The sequence below is a fragment of the Ammospiza caudacuta genome, chromosome 33 (assembly GCF_027887145.1).
Source record: "Ammospiza caudacuta isolate bAmmCau1 chromosome 33, bAmmCau1.pri, whole genome shotgun sequence".
NCBI lineage: Eukaryota > Metazoa > Chordata > Aves > Passeriformes > Passerellidae > Ammospiza > Ammospiza caudacuta.
This window is the reverse complement of record NC_080625.1, coordinates 4,068,668-4,094,668: the sequence shown is the minus strand read 5'-3', so window position 1 is coordinate 4,094,668 and position 26,001 is coordinate 4,068,668. Positions and strand designations below refer to the sequence as shown.

At 51.4% G+C, this 26,001-nt stretch overlaps 1 protein-coding gene and 1 pseudogene across 1 annotated transcript; one reads left to right on the top strand and one right to left on the bottom strand.

Annotated features, from left to right (window-relative positions):
- Positions 1–910: 910 nt before the first annotated feature.
- LOC131570208 (serine/threonine-protein kinase pim-1-like) lies at positions 911–10,571 on the bottom strand. Its single transcript, XM_058822551.1, has 6 exons — positions 10,551–10,571; positions 2,885–3,496; positions 2,711–2,761; positions 2,147–2,513; positions 1,329–1,505; positions 911–1,017 (listed from the first exon to the last, which is right to left on the bottom strand). Exons 1-6 carry the CDS (start codon positions 10,569–10,571, stop codon positions 911–913), a joined length of 1,335 nt encoding a protein of 444 aa, XP_058678534.1.
- Positions 10,572–24,242: 13,671 nt separating this feature from the next.
- LOC131570207 (serine/threonine-protein kinase PAK 3-like) overlaps positions 24,243–26,001 on the top strand; it is an 11,834-nt pseudogene continuing 10,075 nt past the window's right edge.

Sequence of the window (26,001 nt, the reverse complement as noted above, 5' to 3'; positions counted from 1 at the left end):
CATGGTAGGGAAAAACCCAGCCATAGCTGTGAGAAACCCACACTTTCTCTCTTCCCCCCTGCACTGTCCCCCAAAATCACGGTGACCCTGAAGCAAACAAGGGCAGTGGAGCAGCCCAGCCCTTCCTTGCCTGCACAGAAAAGCAGCTGTGCACAGGTTCTGGAGCCCCACCTCTGCTCCCACCATGGGGCTTTGTTTGTGTCGGGCTGGCTGCCCCAGCCCCAGCCCGGGGCACGGTGGATGCTGGGGGCTGTTGGCAGGGCCAGGAGCCCACTCCCATTTCGTACTCACCCCAGCCCCTCCTCCCAGCCCTGCCAAAAGCAGCTGGGCAGCGACTGAAGAATGAGTTGCATCTGCCCCAGCAAAGGGGGAGCCTTTGGTTCCCAGCCAGGCTGGGCCATGCCCACATCTGGCAGAATTTCTCCGGGTGGGGACTCATCTGCAAATTCCCTGTGGAGTTTGGCTTTGAAGAAGGTGCCAGAATCAAAGTGCATCACCTTCAGCCTCCCGTGGCCAGGCTGAGGAAGAGCTTGTCATCCTTGATGTCACCCTCGCTGTCTCCAGCAGCAGCAGAAGCAGCAGCAGAAGCAGCATCCCCACCTGGTACAGCTTCTCCAGGGGCTCCTTCTCCTTCCCTGGGGGCAGACCAGGCTCTCAGGGCTCTGCCCAGGGCCCCAGCTGTCAGGGAACCGGGACAAGCAAAACCAGCTTGGATGGCGGCCACCAGTGCTGGGCAGAGCAGCTCAGCTCCAGCACTAGGGCTGCGTGTTCCCATCCCATGACCCCGGTGCAGTGACACAGGCAGCACAAAAAGCTCTGGGTTCCTTTGCTTCTCATTGCCAAGGCATATGTGGAGCAGGAACTTACCAGGGCTCTGGATCAAAGTGTGCCTATGGCTCTCTCCCTTCTTCTATGGCAGAGGAATATCCCACATCCAAGGATCACAGAACAGGTCTTCCAGTGTGGGTCTGTCCAATGAGTTCACGGATAAACACCACCTGATCAGATCTTTGCACTCTGGGGAGAGAAAGCAGAAAGTGACGGTCAGCCAGCTCTATGCAGCAGCAAACCACTACTTTCTTCTGTGCCAAGACTTTAGGTAGACGATTTGCCAGCGAATGCTCCTGTCTACTTTACCCCACTATTCCCGTGCCCAGGCCATGCTGGATGTGCTCAGAGCTGGGCCTAAACTTTCCCATCAATTCCCTCTTTTGGAGGAGAGCAGGACATGTGCCACCTCCTCAGCAGCTGCCAGAGTGGGATGCCCACGAGCCCGCTGCTGGCTCCCAGCACTGGCATTCCCCCCGTGCCCAGAGAAGAGGATCCACCTTGAGAGAGCCGTTGTGGCAGCGGGAGCTGGCCCCAGCTGAGGTTTCGGCCCCTCCTGAAAGGGTGCTCCCCGCAGACCATCTGGTGCAGCAGGATGCCCAGGGACCAGACCGTTGCTGCCTCGCCATGGTACCAGCCAAAGTCGTTCCATTCCGGGGGGCTGTAGGACAGTGTTCCTATGGAATACAGATGGAGTTCATCAGGGGGATGCTGCTGCTCCCAGAGCCTGGCCCCAGCATCCCTGGGCATGTGGGGGCTGCATCAGGGGCACACAGGGTGACCACTGCCCTCTCGCCAGCACCTGGGACTTGTGCACTAAGTTAGGGTTGGAAAAGAAGCCTCTGGTGCTGGAAGAGGAAAGCCCTGGCTAGGCCCAACCATGACATGCAAAGGAAAAACCCTCTCCATGCTGGGGAAAAAACCTGCCCTTATCCTCCCAGCCTGCATTGCCCCAAAAATATTATGAAGCCAAGGCAAACAGGGCGAGTGGAGCAGCCCAAGCCCTTCCTCTCATCTGCACACCAAAGTGGCTGGGGCACAGGTTCCAGCCCCCCTCTCTGCTACCCCACCCACGGGGGTTTTGGTTGGGCTGGCTGCCCCAGCCCAGCACCAGTTCTGGGCAGAGTGGCTGGCAGAGGCTGCCAGCAGGGCTGGAAGACAGCTCCCCACACAGCCCTGCTCTAAAGCAACTCAGCTGAAGATTCAGTGCCCTGACTGGCAGCAAAAGGGAGAATCCCCACTGCCACAGCCAGCTTGGGCTGGGAGATGATGGGCCATGAGATGTCAGCAGCGGGAGCACAGCCCTGTGTAGGCTCACCTGCAAAGTGAGTGTAGACTGTGTCCTGCAGGTAGGTGCCACAGCCAAAGTCAATCAGTTTGGCCTGCCCAGTGTCCAGGTCAACCAGGATGTTCTCTGGCTTGATGTCCCTGTGCAGGACCCCGCAGCTGGTGCAGTGCCGCACGGCCTCCAGCACCTGGCGGAACAGCCCCCGCGCCTCCTCCTCGGGCAGGAACTGCCGTGCCCGAATGAAACGCTGCAGGTCCTGACACTGCTCTGGCCGCTCCAGCACCATCACGATGCAGTTGGGGAGCTCGAGCCACTCCAGCAGCTGGACCACACCAGGGAAACCAGTGGACACCTTGGCCAGCAGCACGATCTCCAGGGGTGCGCTGGTGCCGTCGGGCTGCGGGAGGAGCACGATGCCGTCAGTGGGGCCGATGCCGTGCCAGGCCTGGGGAAGCCCTCAGCCAGCCCGGGATGCCCTGCGCCTTGCGCTGGCCCCACGCCCGCTCTCCCTCGGGGCGTCCTGGCGGCTCCCACCGTGCCGGGCCCCGGCTCATCCCCGGCCGGCAGCCCCGGCTGCTGGCCCCGCTCACTCACCAGCTCGCCCCAGTGCCGGACGCGGTTCCGTGGCACCCTTTTGATGGCCACCTGCAAGCCAAGGGCAGCAGCGGGGTGAGCTCGCCGCCCGCACTGCGAGCCCCATCCTCCGTCCTCCGCCCTCCTCCTCCTCCATCCTCTCCTCCTGCGCCCGCCGCCGGCCCCGCCGCTCACCGGGGCGCCGTCCGAGAGCCTCGTGGCCGCGAAGACTCTGCCGAAGCCGCCGCGCCCGAGCAGCGATCCCAGCCGGTACCGCTCCTGCAGGGCCTCCTGTGCCGTCCCTGCGGGCGGGACGCGGCTGTCAGCGCTCGGCCCGGGGCCAGCAACGGTCCCCGAGCGCCCCTCACCCGCCCCGGGCCGGCCATGCCCGGGCGTTCGCTCCCGGGAACGCGGCACGGGAGGCTCGGGGCCGGCGGCCGCGCTGCCGAGCGGCGGAGCTCGGGCCGGGGAAGCCGCAGCGGAGGCGGCGGGAGTGGCATCGCCGCGTCTGTCCTCCGCGGGCCCCGGGAGGAGCCGGAGCCGGGGCCGGGGCCGGGGCCGGGGCCGAGGCCGGGGCCGGGGCCGGGGCCGGGGGCGGGGCCGGGGTCGGGACTGGGGCCGGGGTCGGGCCAGGCGGAGGCAAAAGGCGGCGATGCCGCCGCCGCACCAGGCACTGATGCCCGCCCAGCAGCGCCACCGCCAGTACGGCCAGAGCCGGGTGGAGGCGAGACCGCGGCGGGACGGCCGGGGCCGAGCACGGGGCAGCCCCGCCTGGGGCCGGGGGCGGGCCGGGGGCATGGCCCGGCCCTGCAGGGGAGAAGGAGGCGGGGAGAGGAGAGGGACGCCGGGCAAGGGACCCCAAGAGAAGGGTGCCCGACCGCGGCAAAGGGAGAGAGAGAGAAAGAAAGAGAGAAGAGAAAGAAAGAGAGTATTCAAAATATCTCTTTGCTGCCGCCGCTTCTGCTGCCGCCGCTGCTGCTGCCGCTGCTGCTGCCGCCGCTGCCGCCGCTGCAACTGAAGCACCGGGGCCGTTCGTCCCCGTGTCCGTTCCCCGCTCGCCCCACGAGCCCCACGTTCGAGCCCTGCGCGCCCCGGGGACAGCCCCTCCGTCTGTCCAAACACGGGAACTTTGCAGCCTTGAGCCCGGATGCAGAGCCCTGACTCCTGCACGCTGGCACAGCGATCCCCTCGCTCACTGCTGTGCATTGTCCTTGCTGAGGGGCAAACACTGTTGGGGCACCTTCCCTTGCGGTAGGATTCCTACCTGACCCCAGCACTGCACTTATATCTTCAGTGTTGCCTTCCTGTAAAAACAGGGGAAAGAAAACTGTGTGTGGCTCATAGTATTTTAGTGTGTCTAAAAATCACTAAGTCACCAATCTTAGAGGTGAGGTGCATCTGGAATTACTGGGATGCAACATGGAAAAGGGGAGCATAGAAATAAATAGAGGAAAACATCTTGGATTGTTTCTTTCATTTTCATTTCACTTCTGGAAAGCTGTTTCAGTTTTCCAGGAATCTTCTCCTGTCTGCTCTTCCCAAGAATCTGTCATGGAGAACAAGGTCAAGCTTCTGTCACATGATTTGCCACCGGGAAATTACGCCACTGGTGAAATTTGCATGATGACTGTTTGTGCTGGCTTAGGGCAAATTTTGGGAGGAAATCTCCAAAAGGGGTCCGTCTAGAAAGCAAGTTCAAATGGCCCCTCCCCCTACTAGTTCAGGAAAAGCCTTCCCTCGAGAAAAGTGAAAAAAAACCCAGTTTATTTAACAAGTAAAGTATTCACAAGCATGAAAAATGAATAATATTAAATAAAACCTTTGACAGTGGTGAAGAGATGGCAAATTCAGAAAGTCCTTTTTGTGGGTTGTAGTTGGCTCAATCAGTCTCTTCTAAGTCCCTCTGGTGCTGGAATGCAGCATCCCAGAGCTCGGGGGGCCACAGGTGTGAGCTGCTGCTGGTGTTTTTCTGGGTTTTCAGTCCAGAGCAGGTTTAAACAGTTCCAAGAAAAAGCCACAGTCCAAGGAACTTCTCTTCCTAAGCTAGCTAAAACCAAATTGCTAGACCTGGGCTGTGAAGGCATCGAGAAATTTCCAAATCTGGGCCCTGGCGGTCCCAGCAAACACCAGAGCTGCATGATGCTGGTGCCAGAACCTGCAGATTTCCAAATTTTGGCTGTCTGTGCCAGTAAATTGCCGGACTTGGGCAGTGCCGGCACCAGGAAGTTTTCAGATCTGGGCACTGGCACTGCCAGCCAACACCAGATCTGGGTGGTGTCATTGCCAGCGACAGAAATTTGCCAGATTTGGGCTCTGCTGGCACTGAGAAATTTCCAAATCTGGGTTCTGGTTACATGAAACACAAGATGTGGGGGCGGTGCCAGAGCCAGTAGCAGGAAGCTGCCACAGGTTTTGGATTTCTGTGCCAGCAAATTGCTGCACTTGGGCTGTGCCAGAATAGGGAAGTTTCCAGATCTGGGCACTGGCAGTGGCAGCAAACAGCCCATTTCAGGCTCCAGGCTCCAGGAAGGACTGGGTCTGGATGCCTTCCTCTTTTCTTTCCTTCTTTCCTTCCATCTTTCTTGGGATGGTGCTGCCAAAAAACTCCAGATTGGGCGGTGCTGGCAAGGGGAAATTGCCAGGTTTTAGCTTTCTTTGCCTGCAAATTCTGGATATGGGTGGTGCCAGAAGAGGGAAATTGCCAGATGTGGGCACTGGCAGTGCCAGCGCACACCAGATCTTGGTGCGGAATGTGCCGGCACTGGGAAATTGCCAGATGCTTATTTTCTCTGCCAGCAAATTGCTGGAATTAGGCTGTGCAGGCAGCTGAAACATTCCAGATCTGGGTACTGGCGGTGTCAGCAAATCCAAGATCGGGTTGCTGTAGGTACCGGGTCTTTGCTTGGTTTTGGCTTTCTTTGCCAGCAAGTTGCTGCACTTGGGCTGTGCCAGAATAGGGAAATATCAAGATCTGGGAACTGTCAGTGCCAGCAAACACCACATTTCAGGAAGGACTGGATCTGGACCCGTTCCCTCCCTGCCTGCCTCCCTCAACAAGGTGCCAGAGGGGCTGGAGAGCAGCCAGGCAGAAAGGGACTGGGGGGCACTGATGGACAGCAGGCTGGACATGAGGCAGCAGTGTGCCCGGGTGGCCAAGAAGGCCAGTGGCTCCTGGCCTGGATCAGGAATGGTGTGACCAGCAGGAGCAGGGCAGGGATTCTTCCCCTGTGCTCAGCACTGCTTGGGCTGCACCTCAAGTGCTGTTTGTAGTTCTGGTGCCCCCAATTTAGGAAGGACATGGAGGGAGGGGCTGGAGTGTGTCCAGAGAAGGGCAACAGGCTGGGGAGGGGTCTGGAGCACAAGAGCTGTGGGGAGTGGCTGAGAGAGCTGGGGTTGTTTATCCTGGAGGAGGCTCAGGGGAGGCAAGGCGGTGTCAGGGCACAGGTTGGACTTGATGGTCTCCATAGCCTGTTCCACCCTTGCTGATTCTGGCATTCTCTGGAACCACCCTTGGAGCAGTTGCAGGACGAGCCCTGGGCCTCCTCTTCAGAAGCTCCAGCAGCCCAGGTCCCTCAGCTTCTCCTGCCAGCCCCAAAGCCCATCCTGTCAGTCCTGCAGAGCCTCTGCAGCTCCTCCTCACTGCCCAGGACAGGGAGCCCCAGAGCCAGACACAGCAGCCCAGATGTGCCCCCCTGGCCTGGGGTGCCGCTGGCAAGGGAGCAGCACCAGGCACTGCAGGAGCCTGCAGACAATTGATCTGAAGGCCAAAGCTCCTTAGCTCCTTCTGAAAGAGCAGGAACAGTTCCTCATTGCAGTGTGGTAGAATGCTGGGCACCGCAGCTCCGGGTGAGGACTGGACACAAGTTTGCTCCCACTGAGTGCTGTGATGGGTTCTGCAGGAGCTCTGGGCTCCTGTGCTTGCCAGGCACAATGAGGAGAGAAGGAGACAAGTGCACTGATGTGGGAAATGGTTTTGTAGATAGTTTTTAGAGCCTAATAGAATGCCCACACAGTATGAATATGTATATAAATCTTGAGACAAGAAATGGTAACTTAAAAATTTCCATGGAATAGGACAGATATTGTTGAGAGAGAAATGGAGCTAGAAAAAAGTTTCAAAAGATGGCCTTGCAAATAAGACTTTGGAAAAACAGAGCTATAAAAGATGCATTGTAGTGGGACCCATGAGGAGTAGTTTCAAATAATTGGCTTTAAGGCATCTACAACATTGCATGGCAAAAAGCTGATAGACCAAGAAACGCTTATAATGTATTATAATTAGGAAGTAGTTGGCTTCTGATTGTGATGGCGTGAATTATAACATCTGTATTGTCTCACCCTTCTCATGAGACTGAAAATGGAATAAAAGTTTTTAAAACACCTCTCAATGTCACCATCTCTAGGTCAAGAAAAGAGTATTATCCAACACACTGACACATCTTTGCCTCGAGCATAGCCCAGCCTGGACCAAACACACTGAAAGGTTTCCCCTTTGGCCCATGTCTCGAAACATCAGGTCTGCTGTTTGACAGCTCAGGTTGGTTTGGTGTCAAGGAGTTCCCTCCGAAATACTGGGTTTGTCTTCCTCTGTGCCTTCCCCTCAGCAGCCTTGGGGATGCTCCTGTGTGAAGCCATCTGTCTCACACAGTTTGAGACAACTTCAAACAGGATATTGTGCAATAAGTCATCTCCTCTAAAGGGTTCTAACAATCCCTTTCCAGCAATAGGAAATTATTACTGATATATGAAAGTGGAAAACCCCCAACAGTTTATTAACAAACAGAATCCCCCCATGACACGCGTTCCAAGAAGGCGCCGGGGTCTCTCTCGGAAGAACAGGAGCTGTCACGGAGCAGTTCCAGCAGCTGATGGAAGCTCGGGGACTCATCTGGTGTCGGCTTTCTCCCACGGCAGAGCTCCATGGAGCGGGCAGGGCAGTGAAGCAGCTGGGCTGGAGCCCCTCGCTGCCTTGTCTCCCCGGCGTGGCTCAGCTCACAGACTCTCGGGCTGGGAGCGGGGCCGCTCCGCTCCTGCTGGCACCGTGTCCCTGGGCTTGGACAAACAGTTTCCTGCCAGGAGAGCCCTGCACACTGCTCCACAGATCTTTCATATAGGCCCAAACCAACTCCAAACACTCTGTCTGCAGCAGCTTTTCACAAAGGGCTGCAGCAATCCAGGACAGCTGCAAGTGAGTGTCGGAAGGCTCTTGTCTTGTTCCTGACAGCAGAATTATTGATGATCTTGGGCAGTTTTCTTCAGATGTAACATGAGAGCTGAGTTTTTTTTGTTAAAATACTTCTTGATGAGTAACAAGCCTTGGGAGCATGAGGTACAGGACTGACATGCAAAAGCATGAGCAAATCCTCCAAAGTGGCCAGTCTAATTGTTCATTTTATTACTCTTGTATTTACTCCACATTAATGAGGAAAAGCAAATACTGCTTGCAGGCAAAACAGGCATGGGATACACTCTGGTCCCTTGCAGTCTCACCAGGCTGGCAGTGACAAAGCAGGCAGTCTGCTTCATTGTGAACCACTACAGAGCTGCATCCCAATCTGGTTTAAGTGATGTGGTATTATTAAGAGCTCCTTTTCTGCATGAGACACAAAAAGGAGATTCCAAATGATCTTCATGCAAGCATGCAGTAAAGAACTGCTCCTGCTATCCTAACAAAGTGTTTGCTTTGGCAATTACACTCTTCCCATTCATCTTTTGATGCAGACACCTCAGGTTTTCCCCCACACCCCTGCAAGGCTGGCAGTCGCTGTTTCCCATTTCCTGTTCTTCCCTAGAGATGGTGCAGTGGCTGCTTTGAAACAAAAATCCCTGAGATCTGGATAGTTTGAAGGAGCATGAAATGCTAATTAAGTGCTCATATTGGTAACACCCAGGTCTGCACTGCCCAGTGCTCTGAAGCAGCAGCAGCAGGACCATGCATCATTCCTGTTGGTGGATGTTCATGTTTCTGATGTGCAAGAGCAATGACTTTGAGGAGGGACAAAAATGCCCCTCTCCAAACAGTGGGTGTGCAAGGAGATGTGAAGTTTCACAGCCTTTTCTAGGATATTTTAGAAAGATCTAAGAGAATATTGTGGCATGGGGTAGGTCCCTAATTTTGTCTCCAGAGGAGTCCCCAAAGGGCACATTGACTGTGCTGCTGATGGCAACCCCATAAGCTCACGAACCAATTTTCCCTGCAATGTGCCACCCTGCCTGGGCTTTGCTAGGCTGGGACTAGACCCAGAGCCAAGCAAACATATGCAGCCAGGTGACATTGTGTAACATCAGAAGTTGGCAACCATGAGGACTTTGCTGTCAAAAGGTTTGCACTGGGCCCAGAAATGTTTTTCCCTAAGGCAAAGCAAATTGAAATGTGAAGTTCAAAAGCTTCAAATTACTATGAAAGGAAACTGCAGAATAATTTCTGGAAGTGCAGCATTGTCAATGATCATGCTGCCCACCAACAGCTGGAGCTGAATCCAGAATTGCTTCTTCCAGCTGTGCAGGAATTCATTCCACTGGCAAGCACTGGTCCATGGGAAAAAATGATCCCCTAGCTCTGGGCTGAATGGCACCCAGGCTGCAGTGCAGATCTGAGGAACCCTTGTCACTTGTTATTGGCCTCCCAATGCACTCATCCTTCTACAAACAAGGTGCAAACAACACAGCTGCACTGCTGTCCCAGGAAAAATATACATACAGGTGATTTTGCCTAAGCAGTGCACCTTTTACCAGTGAAATACATGACCTCTTCTTACCTATGGAATTGTGATTGAAGTCACCTGTGAGCCAGATCTGTGGGAGATTGTAAAGGAGCAAAGCTTTGGGATTTGGGCACACTTCTCTTGGTTTCTTTGCTCAGGCCTTTGGTGAGCACAGAACACACCTAGGTAGAAAACCTTTGACTAGACAGGATCTTTTGGATCCATTATCCCCCAAACATGTCAATGGTGGCCCCATTGTAATGCCAAGTAACAAAGAGCAGCACAAATGACACAAAGAAAACATGGCCAAAGAGGAAGAGGAGAGGGCCCAATGAGGAAAGGATGTGGTGAGACACTGGCACGTTGAGTGAGCTGCACTCCCATAATCTCTAGGCTGGCAGGTCCTGGTCTCACATTCTCCTCTTCGTTTATTGTTTTTTTTTCATCATCAAAATGAAATATATAGAATTAAAAACATGTCATCAAAACATAAAGACAGAATCAAAACACATTCATTCAAAACTACATCTAAAGATCAGAACATATGTACATCTGTAACTATCAAGCCTAACGCATCAATCCTATTCTTCAAACACTCTCCATACAGGCAGCAGCTTCTTCCTGAGCTTGGAGGAAAGAGAGCTCTTCAGGACGGGAGGCGAGGACTTTGTGGGTGAGAGAAGTGTCCCAAGGAAACTTCTCAATAAGACTGTAACCAGTCAGATCTGCAAAGCGGAGACACAAAGTTTAACAGAGGCCTCCATGCAAACCTAAAGCATCTGAAGCTCCATATTTCATGGGACACATTTCCTGGAAATGTCCAAACAGCTGCACAGGGAAACATGCTCCTGCTGGCAAAACCCTGAGCCACTTGCCTAGAGCTGGCACAGGCCCAGCCTGGCCTCTGGGCTGCCCTGGGACAGCAGGGAGCCCAGAGCCCTGTGCTCTCCAGGAATGGCTCAGCTGCACATGCACCCTCCTGCTCCTCTGCCTGCCCCACAGCTCAGCAGCCCCACAGCTCCAGGGGCACTGGCAGCAGCACAGCTCATTGCAGGGGCACATGCAGGGCACAGCTGTTCCCTGGCAATGTGCACAGCCTCTCTGGGCTGCCACAAGACCCTTCCTGCCAGCAGAGACTGGCCCAGCTCCCCCCTCACCTCTGTGTGAGGCTGAGCCATGATTGCCTTCACCTTGTTCTCAGTCTGGAGCTGCTTCAGGCCCCCATGCCATGAGTAGGAAGGGCAATGGAGAGAGCAGGGGCAGATGCACACCACAGAGACCTGCAGCAGGATTGAGGCTCTTTTCACCCATGTATCCCCAAATCTGCAGAACTTTGGAAAACAACAAATGCAGGGAGAACACATTGTGGGCTATGAAGTTGCAGAATATCCAGCAATGCAGCCTATTTCTTCTGTGGGGCTTGGCAATGGATCCATCTGAATGTTTTACCCTATTGCAAAGCTGAGGAAAGGGTGGCAGGCAGTTTAGCCAGCCTGTCCTGTCCTCTGTGTTTAGCACTGTGAAATACCAAACACTGCTCACAGCTGCAATTGCAATCGCCCCTCTGCCCACAAAAGCACAAGGCTCTATCCTTGGCCTTTGCAGGCTCTTTCCCTTCCCCATCAGTCACCACATCTAAGAAAATCTGACAGACTGGGAGAACTCCAGGGAGCAGCAGGAAGCTGAGTCAGAGGAGCTTTAGTTTGGGTATCAGGAAAAAGGGTTTTTCACCCAGAGGGTGGTTGGGCACTGGAACAGGCTTCCCAGAGCAGTGGTCACAGCCTGACAGGGCTGAAGGAGCATTTGGACAACAATCTCAGGCACTTGGTGTGACCCTTGGGCTGTTCTGGGCAAGGCCAGGAGCTGGACTCCATGGTCCTGATGGGCCCCTTCCAACTCCCCATATTCTGCACTTCTGTGATTCTGAGAACTGATGGGCTGCAGGAGTGCAGAAAAAGGTGACAAGAGGAGAGAAGTGAGGTTGGTTGGAGAATCAAGTCACTGAGTCCACAGAAGATGCAAGATACAGGACCCTTCCCTCCAACCATTCCCATTCTCTGTCTCATCCCTTCTCCCTCCCACACACACGAAGGTGAAGAATATCACTAAAAGAAGAAGAACCTACTTGGCTCCCATGTCCATGAGAGCAGTCATTGCTCGTGCAGGAGTCACATTCTCCACCAGGATCCCCAGGGTCTGACTGGCTGCTTTCTGAACAAATTCTGGGGAGCTGGACACCATTTGGAGAAGGACCCGAGCACCCTCATCCACCTCAGAGTCCATGTCCTTCTTCAAGGTCACAGAGAGCTCTCCCAGAGTGACAATGGCAGAGCAGGACACCTTGGAACGGAGGTTCGTCACCTGGGGAAGCCATGAGGGGAAACATAAGAATCACCTTGGAAAGAAAACCAGTTGCCTTCAACAGAAGTCCCAGGAAATGACAACACATCCCACTGTGTCCAGAGGAGCATACAGGGACAGGAAGAGCAGGAGAGCACAAGCACAGAAAGGCACTTACTCTGGCACCAATTTCTGGCTTCAGACCTGCTTACTGCAGGCGTAAATAAAAATTTCATTAAGTGTTCTACTTAACCCTTCTTAAATGTCCACATCTTTGTTTTTAGGCCCTTTTACTAGAAAATAAATAAAGAGCTGCTTTCAAATCATGAAGGAAAAAGTCATAAAGATAAAAGAGTCAGGTGCTCCTGTTCAAAAAAGCAACACCAGCAGCTGAAGTACTCAGCCAGGAAACAGAAAACACAGGCTCAGGTCTACAGAATAATTTGCAGCGTTGAATTACATCTTGGGCAGAGACTGGGACTCTGGCAAATAACATCATTAGTGTCTCAGTTTCTGCACTTGCACATTGCATTATGAAGGCACCACACTCAAAGATGAGTGTCAGATACCCGAGCTGCCAGTAAATACAGCTGCATGTACCCACAGATCCTACAGACAGCTGACAGACATTGGAAATATCAGGTCTAAACCAGAAATGAAGGCAGAACCTGAGCACACATGGAGATGAACAAGCACATACCTACTCTACACACTGTGTATGAAGTAATTCAGAACAATGTTCTCACCGCGCTGGCAACTGCCAAGCAAACCTCACCAAGTCCACAAAGCAGGACCTCTGGATGGGACCCAGCCAGGTGCCTGATGGTGAAGAGTCCCTTCTCCTTCAGCTCCCTGAAAGGCTGAAGATTGATTTTTCTCTCCACCAAGGCAGCACCCTCTGAAATGACCAGGCTGGCAGCTCAGTTGAACAATGGGAGGTGCTTTTCAAGGAGTGCTTAATGAAATCATGGAATGCGTTGCCCCAGGATGCTGTTGCTGTCAAAAGCATTCACAAACGCAAGAGGCAAAGAGAGGGGTTTCAGAGTGGCCATTCGAGAAGACAGCCTTTCTGAAAACTCTGGCACATGAGGCCCCTCTGTCACTGCTTCCTAGAAGCTGTGAGACCGGGCCATGCTGCTGTTTGTTGTCACCTCCCTGTACCTCCCCCGAGACACAGTGCCACCAGGCTGTTATTGGGGCATTTTCCTTCTTTGCCAGCCCCAGCAGGCATTCAGCAGGGAGAGTCTGCACTGCCACTCTGGAGCTGAGTTTCCACTCTGTGATCTCGGCCTCTCTATCTGCCCCTCCACTCCCCCTCACACATTCCCCAAAAAAGCAGCAGGATGTCTGCTGGGACCACCTCAGCCTGCAGGAAGGCCAAATGGGTCCTGGCCTCTCCTGACCCACAGCACAGCTTTCTTTCATCCCAGCATGGAAATATAAAAACTGTATTATCACATCACACAGAGGGCAAGGAGCTTTTTATTTTGGCTGCAAGTGTCCACAGGGCATTGGGGAAGAGAAGAAAAAGAGTGTTTTGCACCAAGCAATCCAGCTACTCAGGCAGGATGGTAGGAAAAGTGTCTCGGAGCTGCTTTTTAGGAATTTGGTGGTTCTGCTGAAGCTTCTGACAGAGCTGATGGGCTGATCCCAGAGCTGTGGAGAGTTCCTGGGAAATTTGTCCTTGGATATGCCTACGAATGCTCTCCCAGCCATGAACTGCTATCTGTGTCCTGTCCATATGTTACTGCCTTGACTGTTGAGTGTCTGAGGTGCCTCTTGAGGCTGCTATGGACCTCCTTCACCAAGGAATGGATTGTGATACAACATCCCTTTCTGCTTATGTTTGGGCACTGACAGAGCCTGGACCACTGTGCCTCGAGCTTGGGCTCTGGCCAAGCAAGATTGCCAATGAGAGCAGCTCATGGTCCTCAGCTCTTCCCTGCTGCAGGGACAGACAGACATGGCCATGGGGACAGAATGGAGCTGCCCCATCTGCCAGGTCACTAAGAAGGATGTGAATTCTTCTCTGCCCTGTAACCACCAGTTCTGCCTGGGCTGCATCCTGCAGTGGGCAAAGAGAAATCCAGCGTGCCAACTCTGCAGAGGAATGATAGAAGCTGTTACGTTTTCTGAGTAGGATCAACAGGACTACATACAATTTGCCATCAGCTCCCCCAAACAATTGCTAGAGCCCAGCAGGGAGAGAGCCTGGCTCTCTGTGAGAGAGTCTGTCAGAATTTTCCCTCATCTGCCTCATGATCGTCCTTGGGAGACCACTGAAGAGAAGACCCCCCCCCGTCTAGAATCTGGCTCTGAAGGAGAAAAGTCACACGCCACGGGCCCTGAGACCTGAAAGCTCAGTGTTAAGCTACTGTTTTCACAAGTGTGTTTGCTGTATGCTAAAAAGAGGGCACCATGCCCCGTTTGCAACAATAGCAGCTCTGGAAGATGTCCCACCTCTCGGCCTGGCTGGACTTCTCCTGAGTTTCAGGTGGTCTCCCACAGAAGACCCTCACCTGTTTTACAACCACCATGACAGACAGACGGAGATGTAAGACGCTTCCCCACCAAGGACTGAGACATGAAACTCCTAAAAGGCCCCTCTTGACTCCTTCCAAGGACTGGGACTGAAACCCCCAGCCTGGGGGAGGTGTGTGGGGAGGCAAGCTGACCGAAGTGAGATGTTTGCCTGCAGGTTGTGACCACTGGACCGAGAACACAATGGCTCTCATGTACTGCTGAGAACATAGACTACCTGTTACATCTGTTCCCTATTGTATCTGTTTCCCCCCCTCACAATTTTCAGTAATAAAAACCTCTGAGTCAGCTAGAGCCTTTGAGAACTCCCCAGCGTAGCAGGCAGATCCTCGGCCGGACTGGACCAATACACTTTGTCTCTGCGTTGGTAGCTATATCCCCTCTCCCTCTCCCTCTCTCTCTCTCTCTTTCTCTATCTTTTTCTCTCCCTTAATCCCTCTATCGCATTTTTGCTGTAGTTATTTCAATAAAACCACATTTTATTTGATTATCACTGCAAACCCCCTGGTACCGTGTTGGTTTTTGCACTCTGAGATCATTCCTATGAACCATCAGGTCATCTGTTCACTAGGACAGATCCTGACACCCCCTTGCTGAAAACAACCCCCAAGACCCTGTGATGGCTGCTCCATCTTCCCCACAGGGAACACTGTCCCCAGCTGAGCAGGGGGCTGCAGGACCAGAGCCTGTGGATGGCCTCCTGCCCAAGGTGTGGGCCGAATTTTTCAAATAACAATGTCATCTGCTGGACCAAAGGTGGCCCTGGCTGCAGCAGAAGCTGGAGGGAATATGCCAGCACCAGAGATGGCTGGTTAAGGAATCCATAGGGCAGCATCCTGCACGCCCTCTGTGCCTATGGTCAAGCTGCCCAAATCTTGATGCCAGTACTGCAGCTTCTCCTCTGTGGCAGTCTGAATTGCTGCTAGCATAGTCCAGGGTAAAGAAGCCAAAAGGACCTTTGCATAATCTCCACAGATGTTTTATTCAGCTGTGCAGGGAGATGTTCAGCTCCCAGCACCCACACACAGAGGGTCTCACTTTGTCTCCACAGGGGCCTGGGGGCTGACCCTGATCTCGGGGCAGTACAAAGATAAGGGGGCCAGTGAGGGAATAGGGAAGGTGTGGCTCAGGAGCACAGGAACAGACACAGGAACAGGGGAAGGAGCCAATGGGGTCTAACAGCTTTATTGAGGGAAGTTTCTTGTGCCTCCCTAGACCAGGGAATGCCCTCCCAGGGTCTCCACAATTCCTCCTGTTTTATATTATTAGGAAAGCTTCTCTGAAGGATCAACTGAATCAACACAAAATGACAAAAACCATCAAAAGCGCTCATAGGACAATTGTTCAAAATTCAAACAATTCTGAGTTCCCAATGTGTCAACAGATTTCTTGGAGTGTCTTAGATCTGGCAGGAGGGATGCAGCGTTTTCTTAGCACAGTTTATCAGGAAACTGAGTCACACATACTGAACCTCTGGGCCATGGCCTCCTCACTGCCATCGTGCAGCAAGGAGGCCCAGAGGCTGCTGTGCTCTGCTCCTGTCAGGGATGAGCACAGCGGCTCTGTGGCCAGTGCCAGCTCCAGCAGCTCACAAGAGGAGACTCCTTCCAGAAGCTCTGCTGGCTCAGTGTGGCAGACCAGCAGAGCCCACTGGAAGCCCCCCTCCATTGCAGCCACCCCCAGCTGCGCCCATCATCGCTGCAGAGCAGGAGCTGCCCCAGAGGAGCCGCGGCAGGAGCTCGTGGCAGTGGCAGGTCCCTGTGCCCAGGGCAGAGCCACAGAACCTCTGCTCCTGCCTGGGACAGGGGCTGCTCACCCTGGTGTCCCACCGAGAGGAGGGACCCTGGGCCTCAAACTCTGCCCAGCCCTGCAAAAGGCCACCCCGCCAGCAGTGCCAGCAAGGTTCCTGCAGCCATTCAGTCAAATCAGAGGAAACAAATGTCTCTTCAGCCGACACAGTCTCTGCACACAGCTTTCTCCCCCTTCTCCTGGTGCCTTTCCCTGACTCCATCAAGAGCTGCAGGAAATGCTGTGTGAGCCATGATGATGGAAGAGCTACTGATAAAAACACTGGGGTGATGCTTTCAGAGGAGTCATGAATGGAAGATTGACCAACCTTCCAGCCAATGGTATGCAAAAAGATTCCATTCCTTAAATAATTGACTGCAATAAATTAGTAAAAAGAAAGATACGGAAACAAAATAAATCTCCCACAGCTGCTGACTTCCTCAGGCTCCATGGTCTATGTTTTGCTAGACTTACTTCATTTAGGCAGAATATTAACCGCCCTGACTTGCTGGAGACTGACCACAAGGTCTCATCTGTGGTGGGCAGTCACTAAAATTAGCTCAGCAGAGGCATCTTCAGCTGTCCAAGTGTAGCAGAAATGCATATTCTCTGCTTCATGACTGTGTGGCAGCAGCTGCTGGTGTGGATTTGTCAGCGTTGCTTCATGGATTACTCCTGGGAAGAAATTGTGTGCACAGGCACAGTATGATGGCTTCGATCTCCTCTAATTCCTCCAATCAGAGGATGGCCAGAACTTTTAGGCAAAAAGCATCATGACAGAATAATTTACAATATTCTCCAAACTACTCAGGTGGTTTGGATTTTCTTACTGATTAGGTTCAGTTTCTGGCCTCAAGAAATTAGTCCAGAAAGAACAGGCAAAGCTCAGCTTGCAAGTTAGAGTGCAAGTCTTTAATCTGCTGGTTTTGCAGTGTGTACAAACAACTTTTCAACATATTTGCAAATAAATCTCTTAGTTCTTTCTATACCTATCCAGAACCTGACTCTCTCCTCATTTTATTTTGATTTGAGATCCAAGCATGATTTATTTCTGGACAGGAAAGTAAGAACCAGCTGCAAATACAGACTACAAGTGTGAATCTGTACTGCAGGAACTGAGCTGTAGCTTGAAATTAAAGGCAAGAAGTGATGCTATGGTAAATGTGAACATTTAGTGCTGACATAGGAGCCTTCTGCAATGCTCCACCAACCCATGGTTCACATTGCTACAAACTCTCTTTCTGGTGTTACAAAGAGTGTTGAAGAGCTGGCTGTAAGTAAAAAAAATAGCCAGAATGATATTTTTTGTTAATATGGCAGACAATGACTATCTAATAATTCAGAGCTCATAGAAGTGAGTATTCAGATTTCCACTTAGTATGTGCTGGCAGTTTTAATTTGAAATAAACAGGTTTATCCAAATCAAGTTATCCATAGGAATTAATTTGCTCTATGATCTGACTGAAAATGCCTCATTGTCTGATAAGTTTAGTAGAAATTTGCAAAGTCAACAGTCCACAGATTTTCATTTCTTGTTTAGTGGCTATTCTGCAGGAAAGCTTTTACAGACTAATCAGTTTGGATGTAATTAAAATGCCAGTACATTTCATCTAGCCATTTTGGTATTAGAACAAAACCATATGACTGCACAGCCTTTTAAAAATATTTTAAAAAAAATTTCAAATCAACAGTCTGAGTAGGACTCAGAATAAAAACTCTACCAAACTTCAACTCCATTGGAAGATTCCTTTGTCACCCTGTGAATCAACTCTACATTCACAAGATTAAAAGTCCCACTGATGGTGGTTTTGGTATGGTTAGGAATTGGGGAAGGATCTTCTTCCTTCTCAGCTCCATGCTGCAGTGCCTTTGGGATGTGGCCTGCTGGCCGTTGTTTGTGCAGCCCTGGTTTTTCTCCATGAGGCAGAAAGTGCAATTGCATTTCCAGCCCAAAGCCCATGAGGAGTGGGGCGTGCAGAGCTGTGCCAGACCCAGCCCAGCAGCTGTGCCCCAGAGGGTTTTGGTTCCTGCCCAGTGCAGCTGGTGCATCTCTGCCGTGAGCGCCTCCCCTTCCAGATGCCCATGGACAGCAGGTGCAGGGTTCTGCAAGGGGCAAGGAACAGGGTGGGGGTGTCTGCTGGCAACAGAGTGCAGCGGAGAGCAACCAGTCCAGGATGGTCCTGCAGTGTGTGACAGAGGACTCCTGACACAGCTGGGGACTGAGCCAGTGAGGGAAGGCACTGCTGGGCCTGCTGTTTGTGAGGAGAGAAGGGCTGCTGGGTGCCAGAAGGGTTGGAGGCGGCCTTGGGCTCAGGGATCACAAAATGCTTGTGTTTGATTCCCAGAGAAGGAACGAGAGATGTTGGGGAAGTGTTGACCTGCAAAAAATTGTGAATTTGTTAAGCTTTAACAGGCATTGCTTAGTCGTACCTTCCCTCACAGCAGTGGTTAATGTGTGCAAGTGGAGGTCCTAGCCTTGAGAATAAAGACAGTGGGCCTACTGAGGAGGTAGCTGCAATGCATTCAAGCAGAAGAAGGCTCTTAACCAGGGGAGGAGAATTTGAGGAACAGGATGTTCACCACATGACCACCAGAGACCCTCAAGAGACCCCTACTCTAAATGTCAGTAATTTTGGGGAAGTGATTTAAACATGTCAAAGACTTTGTGAGATGTTTAGCCTGTGAGTTTGAGCAAAGTAATGAATAAAAGTAATGAAAGTAATGTCTTAGTTCCATGGATACTAACCCGTGGGCGTGCATGTTTCAGGGAAGTGATTCCTCACGCACCCAGCACTGAAATAAAGTAATGCCTCTTTTCTCACACTGAGCTGGCAGTGTGGATTGGGCCCTGCTCGGTGACGTTCATTTTGGTCATTTCTATTGAAGCATAAAGAATGGTTGAAATGAAATCTTTTCCAGCTGTTTCCCTTTGGTTTACCTGTTTGAGGGTTAAAATTCTGTGCTGCAGGTGTGCTGGGTGTGTGCAGAGGAGGGCAGCCCCAGATATCCCTTGGCTTGCCCACCAGTTGTCATGCCTTGTTGCCAGGTGTGCCCAGCTGTGGCAGGAGAAGGAGCCCGCAGCGCAGTGGGCACCGTGCCCTGCCCAGCCGGGGCTCTCTGGCACAGAGCAGCAGCAGCGCCAGCGCCGTTCAACCCGCTCCTGCCTTGGCTTCCCCTGGCACACAGAAGCCTCTGGAAATCAGCACCGCCAGCGGCGTTCCCAGCTGGGAGCAGCTGCTGCTGGCGGGCAGATGCTGCCAGTTTGACTGCTGCCAAGGGGGAAGAAAGGCAGAGATGTACCCGCACCGGAGCCCTGGGCATGTCCAATAAAGGAGAAAATATGTGGGGAGATTTGTTAGGAAGCATTTCAGCTGTGATGCCAACAGTGGCTTCTCTCCTGGTTCTGTGTGTTCCAGACGAGTAATGCAATGGTTGGCTCTGACATTTAAGAAGCAGATGTTATGTGGATGTTCAAATGTATAGTGATGGTATTGTAATATATCCTCCCATAGTCCTCTTTCCCGTCCCCCTTGTAACAGCCTGGGTAGTCAGGGCATTTGGGGAGGGCTGGCTTGTGACCAGCAGGCAGCGTGTAACAACACCTGACCTCCAGTCAGGATGCAAGAAAGTAATCTCCACCAAAGGACAGCAGAGAAAGAGTTGACTGACAAAACTTTTGGAGGGCTAAGGGTCTAAAAGGCAGAGCATCCTTTTTGTAGATGAGAACGTGGCTGCTAGTCACAGAGACTCCCAATGCTGCAATTTTTCCTTATTCAGTCCTTTGTTAAGGTTTACTAAACCTTTAAAATGTTAAAAGTGAGAGTCATTTCTCACATGTGCAATGCTGTGGGCCATTGTCTTGGTCTGGTTTCCTTTGCTTGGGTCCCATCTGAATGCTCAGCTGGGGTACAGGCTGTAGGTGCTTGGGGCACTCCTGGAGTTCCCCTTGGATCCCCTGAATAACAGGGTTTGGCCCATGAGGGGAATTTGTGCTGCTTTGTGACAGAGAAGAACTTCCCAGGCTCTTTTGTGTTTGCTGTAGGGAAGGTTGATTATTGCTTTGCATAAATTCACAGACCAACATGCTTTGTGATGCTTTTCTTTGTCATACTTTGCTTTATGATGTCACATCGTGATGTCATGGTTGCCACATCGTCGTGGTGACATCAGAAGGTTGCCTTGGTGCACGGAAGGCCTGAGTGTCAGAGCAGCCCTAGGCTTTGCTCACATCAGGAGAACCCTCCTGGTTGGAGCATTGGTCAGTGGGTAGTTGCACTCTGAGAGGCCATTTGTTTTTCTAGTGTTGGAGAAGACTGGCACAGCTCTGGGAATATGATCCACCATCTGGCCACAGCAGCTTTTGCTGCTTATGGTGTTTGTTTTTCCGCGTATTACGTTACACACTTTGCACGTAAGTAGAGTTTTCCATTCTGCTTAGGTTAGGGTGTATCCTAACCTGGCTTTTGTATGTCTTCCTGCTGGTGGCTGAGTTTCTGATTTTGAAAGAGAAAGAGCATTAGGATGCCACTGGTGTGGTAAAGCTCCTGTCATGACGTTCAGCTAAAAAGGGGGTGTCTGTAGCCACAGGGGCAGCATTTGCAGGGGAACCTGCAGGGCTTCCGTTCCCTCCACAGGAGAGTCTGTGGCAGCAGATTCTGTCATTTCCTCAGTTTGCTGGGACAAGCAAGACACCTTTGAGATTGTAGACTGGCAGAGCTTCTTGGAAGACCTTCTAAAAACTCTGTAGTTGTTCCCAGAATTCAGAGAAAGCTTATTTATTTTTAAATTTTGTCATGAAAGGATTTGACTTTCTAACTTGACCTTTTTCAAAGTGCTAAAATAGTGATTCCCCTTGCAAGGAAATGCAAACTCCAAAGCAGTGAGTGTCTGCCACAGCTCAGGGGGATTTTAGGGAAACTTTTCTGAGCAACTGTTTCAAGCAAGTTAATGAGAACTGGTGCATGCAACTGATTAAAAATAAAAAGAACCTCAAGGAGAGGATTTCAGAAGCTGTTTTATGTCTTTGGTAGAACAGGAGCACTGAGTGTTAAAGAACAATTTGCATTTTCTTGGTCATATTTGTATTCATCTACTGGCAAAACAGGCCAAATTGTACGCACAAGCAAGAATATTGTCCTGATCCCTTGCTGGCTGTGTGAATGAAATGTGTCTGCTGGAGGGATGTTGTGAAACGAGAAATCATCTCTGTTTGGGTTGACTTGTTCTGTGGGATTCAGCAGCCCAGGCAGTTTTCTGACAGCGTCTGGTTCATTTTCCCTTCCCACTACAGGTCACCTGAAGCGTGTATTCAGCAGCGCTGAAGATCCTGAGGTGAGTGAGAAAGGAACATTTCATGCTCCTGGTGTTTAAGAATTGTAGAGCAAGCTGAGAGCTTGGCCAGTAGCAATAGAGTGTAGAGAGCCAGCTAGGAAGGCTGAAAGAAAATCCATTTTCATGCCTGAAGAAAAATAACAAAGTGCAAAATGGATATTTTAAATTTTTATACCAGAGCTTTGAAGAACTACAAACCTAGTGTTGCAGAGAGAACCTGGCTTGCTGACGGCAGATAGGGTGGAATATTTACATAGGAGCAATTTCCTGTACAGTTGAATTAGACCATTTTAATTTAGTCAGAGTCCCTTAGAATTCTATTCCTATCAAACTTTATGATATCTACTTAGAAGATATCGTTGTAGAACAGGAAGGCCATCTTGCAATGGTGCCTGCTGTATCTGAAGTGCAATGGGCACCTTTGTGGCTGGGGAGCTGCGTGGGCCCAAAGGACGCAGGGCTGGCGGCCGTGAGCAGCTGAAGATGAGGCAGCGTGGGGCCAGGGGGCCAAGAAGGCCAAGGGCACGGTGGCTGTGCCAGCAGCAGTGGGGCAGCAGGAGCAGGGCAGGGAGCGTGGCCCTGTGCTGGGCAGCGCTGCGGCCACAGCTGGAGTGCTGTGTGCAGCTGTGGGCCCTGGGAAGCAGAAAGTCATGGAGGGGCTGCAGCGTGGGCACAGAGGGAAAGGGGAGCTGGGCAAGGGGTGCAGCACAAGGCCAGGGAGGAGGTGCTGAGGGAGCTTCAGCCTGGACAATGGGGGCTCATGAGGGACCTTCAGGCAGACTTCCATAGATCCCTGCCTTGGATCCATAGAGCCAATGCTCAGCACGAGGGCTGTTTCCCTGACAAACATCCCTTCACTACATCCAAGTGCTTTAGACACTGGAGTAGGTAACACTTGCATATTTTGTTTATTTGTTTGTTTGCTAGAAGGAGAAGCCTTGTGCAATTTCTCCTTCTCCAGGGAGCAAGGGAGCTTTTACTCAATCTTTCCTGCCCTTTTCCAGCACTGGCAGAAACACATCACTTTCAGGTTAATGACTCCCGTGTCTTTAGGCTGCCCAGGGAATCAGTGTGTGTTGTGTTTGGGAATTGAGCAGGAAATCAATGCCCTTGCATTCCAGCTGGTGCTCAGAGATTAGAGGAGCTGGGAGGGCTGGGCTGCATTTCTGATTCCAGCCACTTTAGCACCATCAATGTGGGCGAGTCCAAGCGAAGAACTTGCCCGAGCACAGATGCACAAAGAGAGCAGTTCCCAGTGCAATGCTCTGGGTCTGATTGCATTCCATAAGGACCCACACGCTCCAGATTCCCCAAGAGTGTGGGTTACTGAAGCAACAGGAGAGCAAGTTCAGGATGGTTGCTGACTGGGGCACTGCTACCGAGTGCTGATGTGTGTAGCGACAGAAAGGACAGGATTGATTCAGGGTGACCCCCATGTGGCGAATAATGTTCTTTGACTCTATGATTTAGAAGGTTAAACAAATGCTTTCTTAGGCTATGCTATATTACACTAGTACTATATTAAAACTATACTATAGAGATACTATACTAAAAAGCTACTAAAGAAAAACTCGTGACTGTCTCCAGACAGTCACAACACAGATTTTATCTAATTAGCTAATCAAGCTAAACAACTACCACTAAAATCCACTTAACAAATCACTTTCAGTAAACAATCACTATAACACATTCTACATGTACTAAACAACAAGAACAGCCAGTAGAGATAATTGTTTTCTCCTCTTCTCTAAGTTTCTCACTACCTTCCCTTAAAAAAAACCTAGGAGAGAGAGAGGAACTATATCTCTCTGTATTCAAAGAATGTAAATGCCACAGCACAGTAAAGAGAGATTAAAAAAGTGAGATCTGTCTGTCTGTCTGTCTGTCTGTCTATTGAATCTTCCTGGCTCAGCTCCAAACCAGTGGAAGATGCAAAGCTCACCTAAAGGCATCCCTTCAGGAAAGGAGTAGAGACAAATCCTGAGCAGGCAGAGATGTTTTCCCCCTCCAGAGATGGTTGTTTTTTCCCCTCATGTTTTCCTCCTCCAGCCTCTTGTGCCCTGAAGCCTTCTTTTTATTCTTTAAATTTTTGCATGTCCTGAGGGAGTGGAACTATCCCATGCTGTAGCTGGGTCTGGTGACTTTGCTCATACATGACACATGGTTTGCATTACATGACACATGGTTCCTACGCTGCATCTCCAGGGCTGTGTAAGTGCATTCGTTAATGGGGCCTTATGAGAAACTCTGTTACTGCTGGTCAGAATTCTCCGTTGACAAAAGAGGGAAAAGAAATGCCTTGGTCCCTCCTCCATATACTGAGGTGGCCATAGGGGTTCTCTGACTTCCATCAGAGATCTTTGCATGCATCCTTATCTCCTGAAGACCCAGTTTTCTAACGAGAGTGTGGATGTCAGGAGGGAGGAATGCTGGTGCAGGCCTGAAGAGAAGGTGAACTCCAGAAGTGTTTCTCACAAGGAGTGAGGCTCACCCAGGAAGCCCCTGCAGAGCCAGGATGGAGCTGTGGGACAGGGCAGGGAGTCAGTCACTACTGAAAGACAAACAGGACATGGCAGAAGCAGAGGGAGGCCCTCACCAGACCCTTGAGAATGCCACCCCTTCCCTGTCAGCTGCCTGAGAGGCTGCTGGAGCTTCAGTCCAGATGGCCCCTGATTGTAGGGCCAGGGTCACTTTGGAATCTGTGCCTCCCCTCGGGCAGAGAATGACCCAGGAGAGCAGCAGCACAGTGCTTTGGGAACATGTGAGCCAGGCAGTCTGTGAGTCTTGGCCCACAAAGGGCGTATGGGAAGTTGAAACACATCTTCTCTTGCTTTCTGTGACAGGTGCTTCTAGAGAAAGAGCAGGAGCACACTGCCTCATCTGAGCTGCCATGCCAGACTCAGGGAGAGCTGTTCCAGCCCGAGGGCAGGAAGAGCAGCTCAGGCAGCAGGTGGAAGAGCCACAGGAGAATGGCCAGGTAAGCCTGACTGGCCAGGGCACAGAGGAAGGGCAGGGAGAGGGGCGCAAACCAGAGCTCCTGGGACTGAGGAGGCCAGGAGTGCCACAGGCACTGGAAGCACAGAGACTTGGAATCTGCAGAGATCAGCCCTGGGACAGGATGGTTACAGTGGAAGCAGAGCTGTGTAGGGAAGCAGAAAGAAGGGGCTGAATAAATGTGATTTTGAGGCTAAAAGAGGGAAAAGCTGAGCCTGATGGCAGCTCTCAGTCACTTGCTCTGCTTTTGTGTGCACAGAACATCAAGGCAGAGCCACAAGCAGAGCTGCCTGAAGCTCAGACTGACATGGCAGTGAAGAGGAGGAATGAAGACATCGAGGAGGAGAAGAATCTGCCTATGCAGAGGGGCAATTAACAAAAACAGGTGAATGAAGGAATGGCAGCCACTCCACTCATGAAAGAGAGTGCTTTCTGTTGTTGTTTACAGAAAATTGACGAACAGATGCAGGCACAGCTGAAGGAAACTGAGGCTAGGATCAAGGCAAGGAAGAAGAGGCTAGATGAAAAAATTAAAATATATCTAAGAGAAAATGAATCACCTCCTTCAGGAGCAAAAGCTCTAGAAAAGCAAGTGAAATAGCACTAGGCACTGCAGTCACCCAAGGGTGGTTTCTGCCTGCCCTGCCTATCCAGTGCAGAGCAGCAGCAGGGGTGGGTGATGCCTCTGAGTGCCATCCTGATGAGGCCTCTGTCAGAGCTGCTCTCAGGGACACTTCCTGCTCTGCTGGATGTCAGCTGATGCTCTAGACAGTGGCATTACTCCTTGGCCATTTAGCCACCAGTCATCCAAACGAACTCCTGCTGGGCTTCTTCCAGGTGACTTTGTTTCTTGAGGTGTTTTTGCAGGTGAACATGGTCACTCACATAGATTTGGAATACGAGCTACAAGCAGTCTGTATCCCTTGCGAATCTGCTCCTTTCCTTTCCTTCTTCCTTTCCTTTCCTTTCCTTTCTTTCCTCTTTCCTTTCCTTTCCTTTCCTTTCCTTTCCTTTCCTTTCCTTTCCTTTCCTTTCCTTTCCTTTCCTTTCCTTTCCTTTCCTTCCTTTCCTTCCTTTCCTTTCCTTTCCTTTCCTTTCCTTTCTTTCCTTTCCTTTCCTTTCCTTTCCTTTCCTTTCCTTCCTTTCCTTTCCTTTCCTTTCCTTTCCTTTCTTTCCTTTCCTTTCCTTTCTTTCCTTCTTTCCTTTCCTTTCCTTTCCTTTCCTTTCCTTTCCTTTCCTTTCCTTTCCTTTCCTTTCCTTTCCTTTCCTTTCTTTCCCTTTCCTTTCCTTTCCTTTCCTTTCCTTTTCCCTTTCTTTCCTTCTTCTCTTCCTTTCTTTCCTTTCTTCCCAGTCAATGGCTCCTGGCTGACAGGGACAAGCTGTAGTCTCTGACTGCTTTGTTCTGTTTGACTTGAGGTGGAAGTGTTGCCATCCTCCCTGGCAGCCTGCAGAGAGTTCCGGCAAATGACGGGCAACCAAGATCCCGAGGCTGGCATGAGGCCCAGGAACTGATCCATCCAGAGATGCTGCAGGATAAGCATGTCCCAAGGAAGGTGCAGAAAAAGAGAATTTTCATGGCAGGAGGTAGAACATTAGAATGAGGAGCTGCAAATG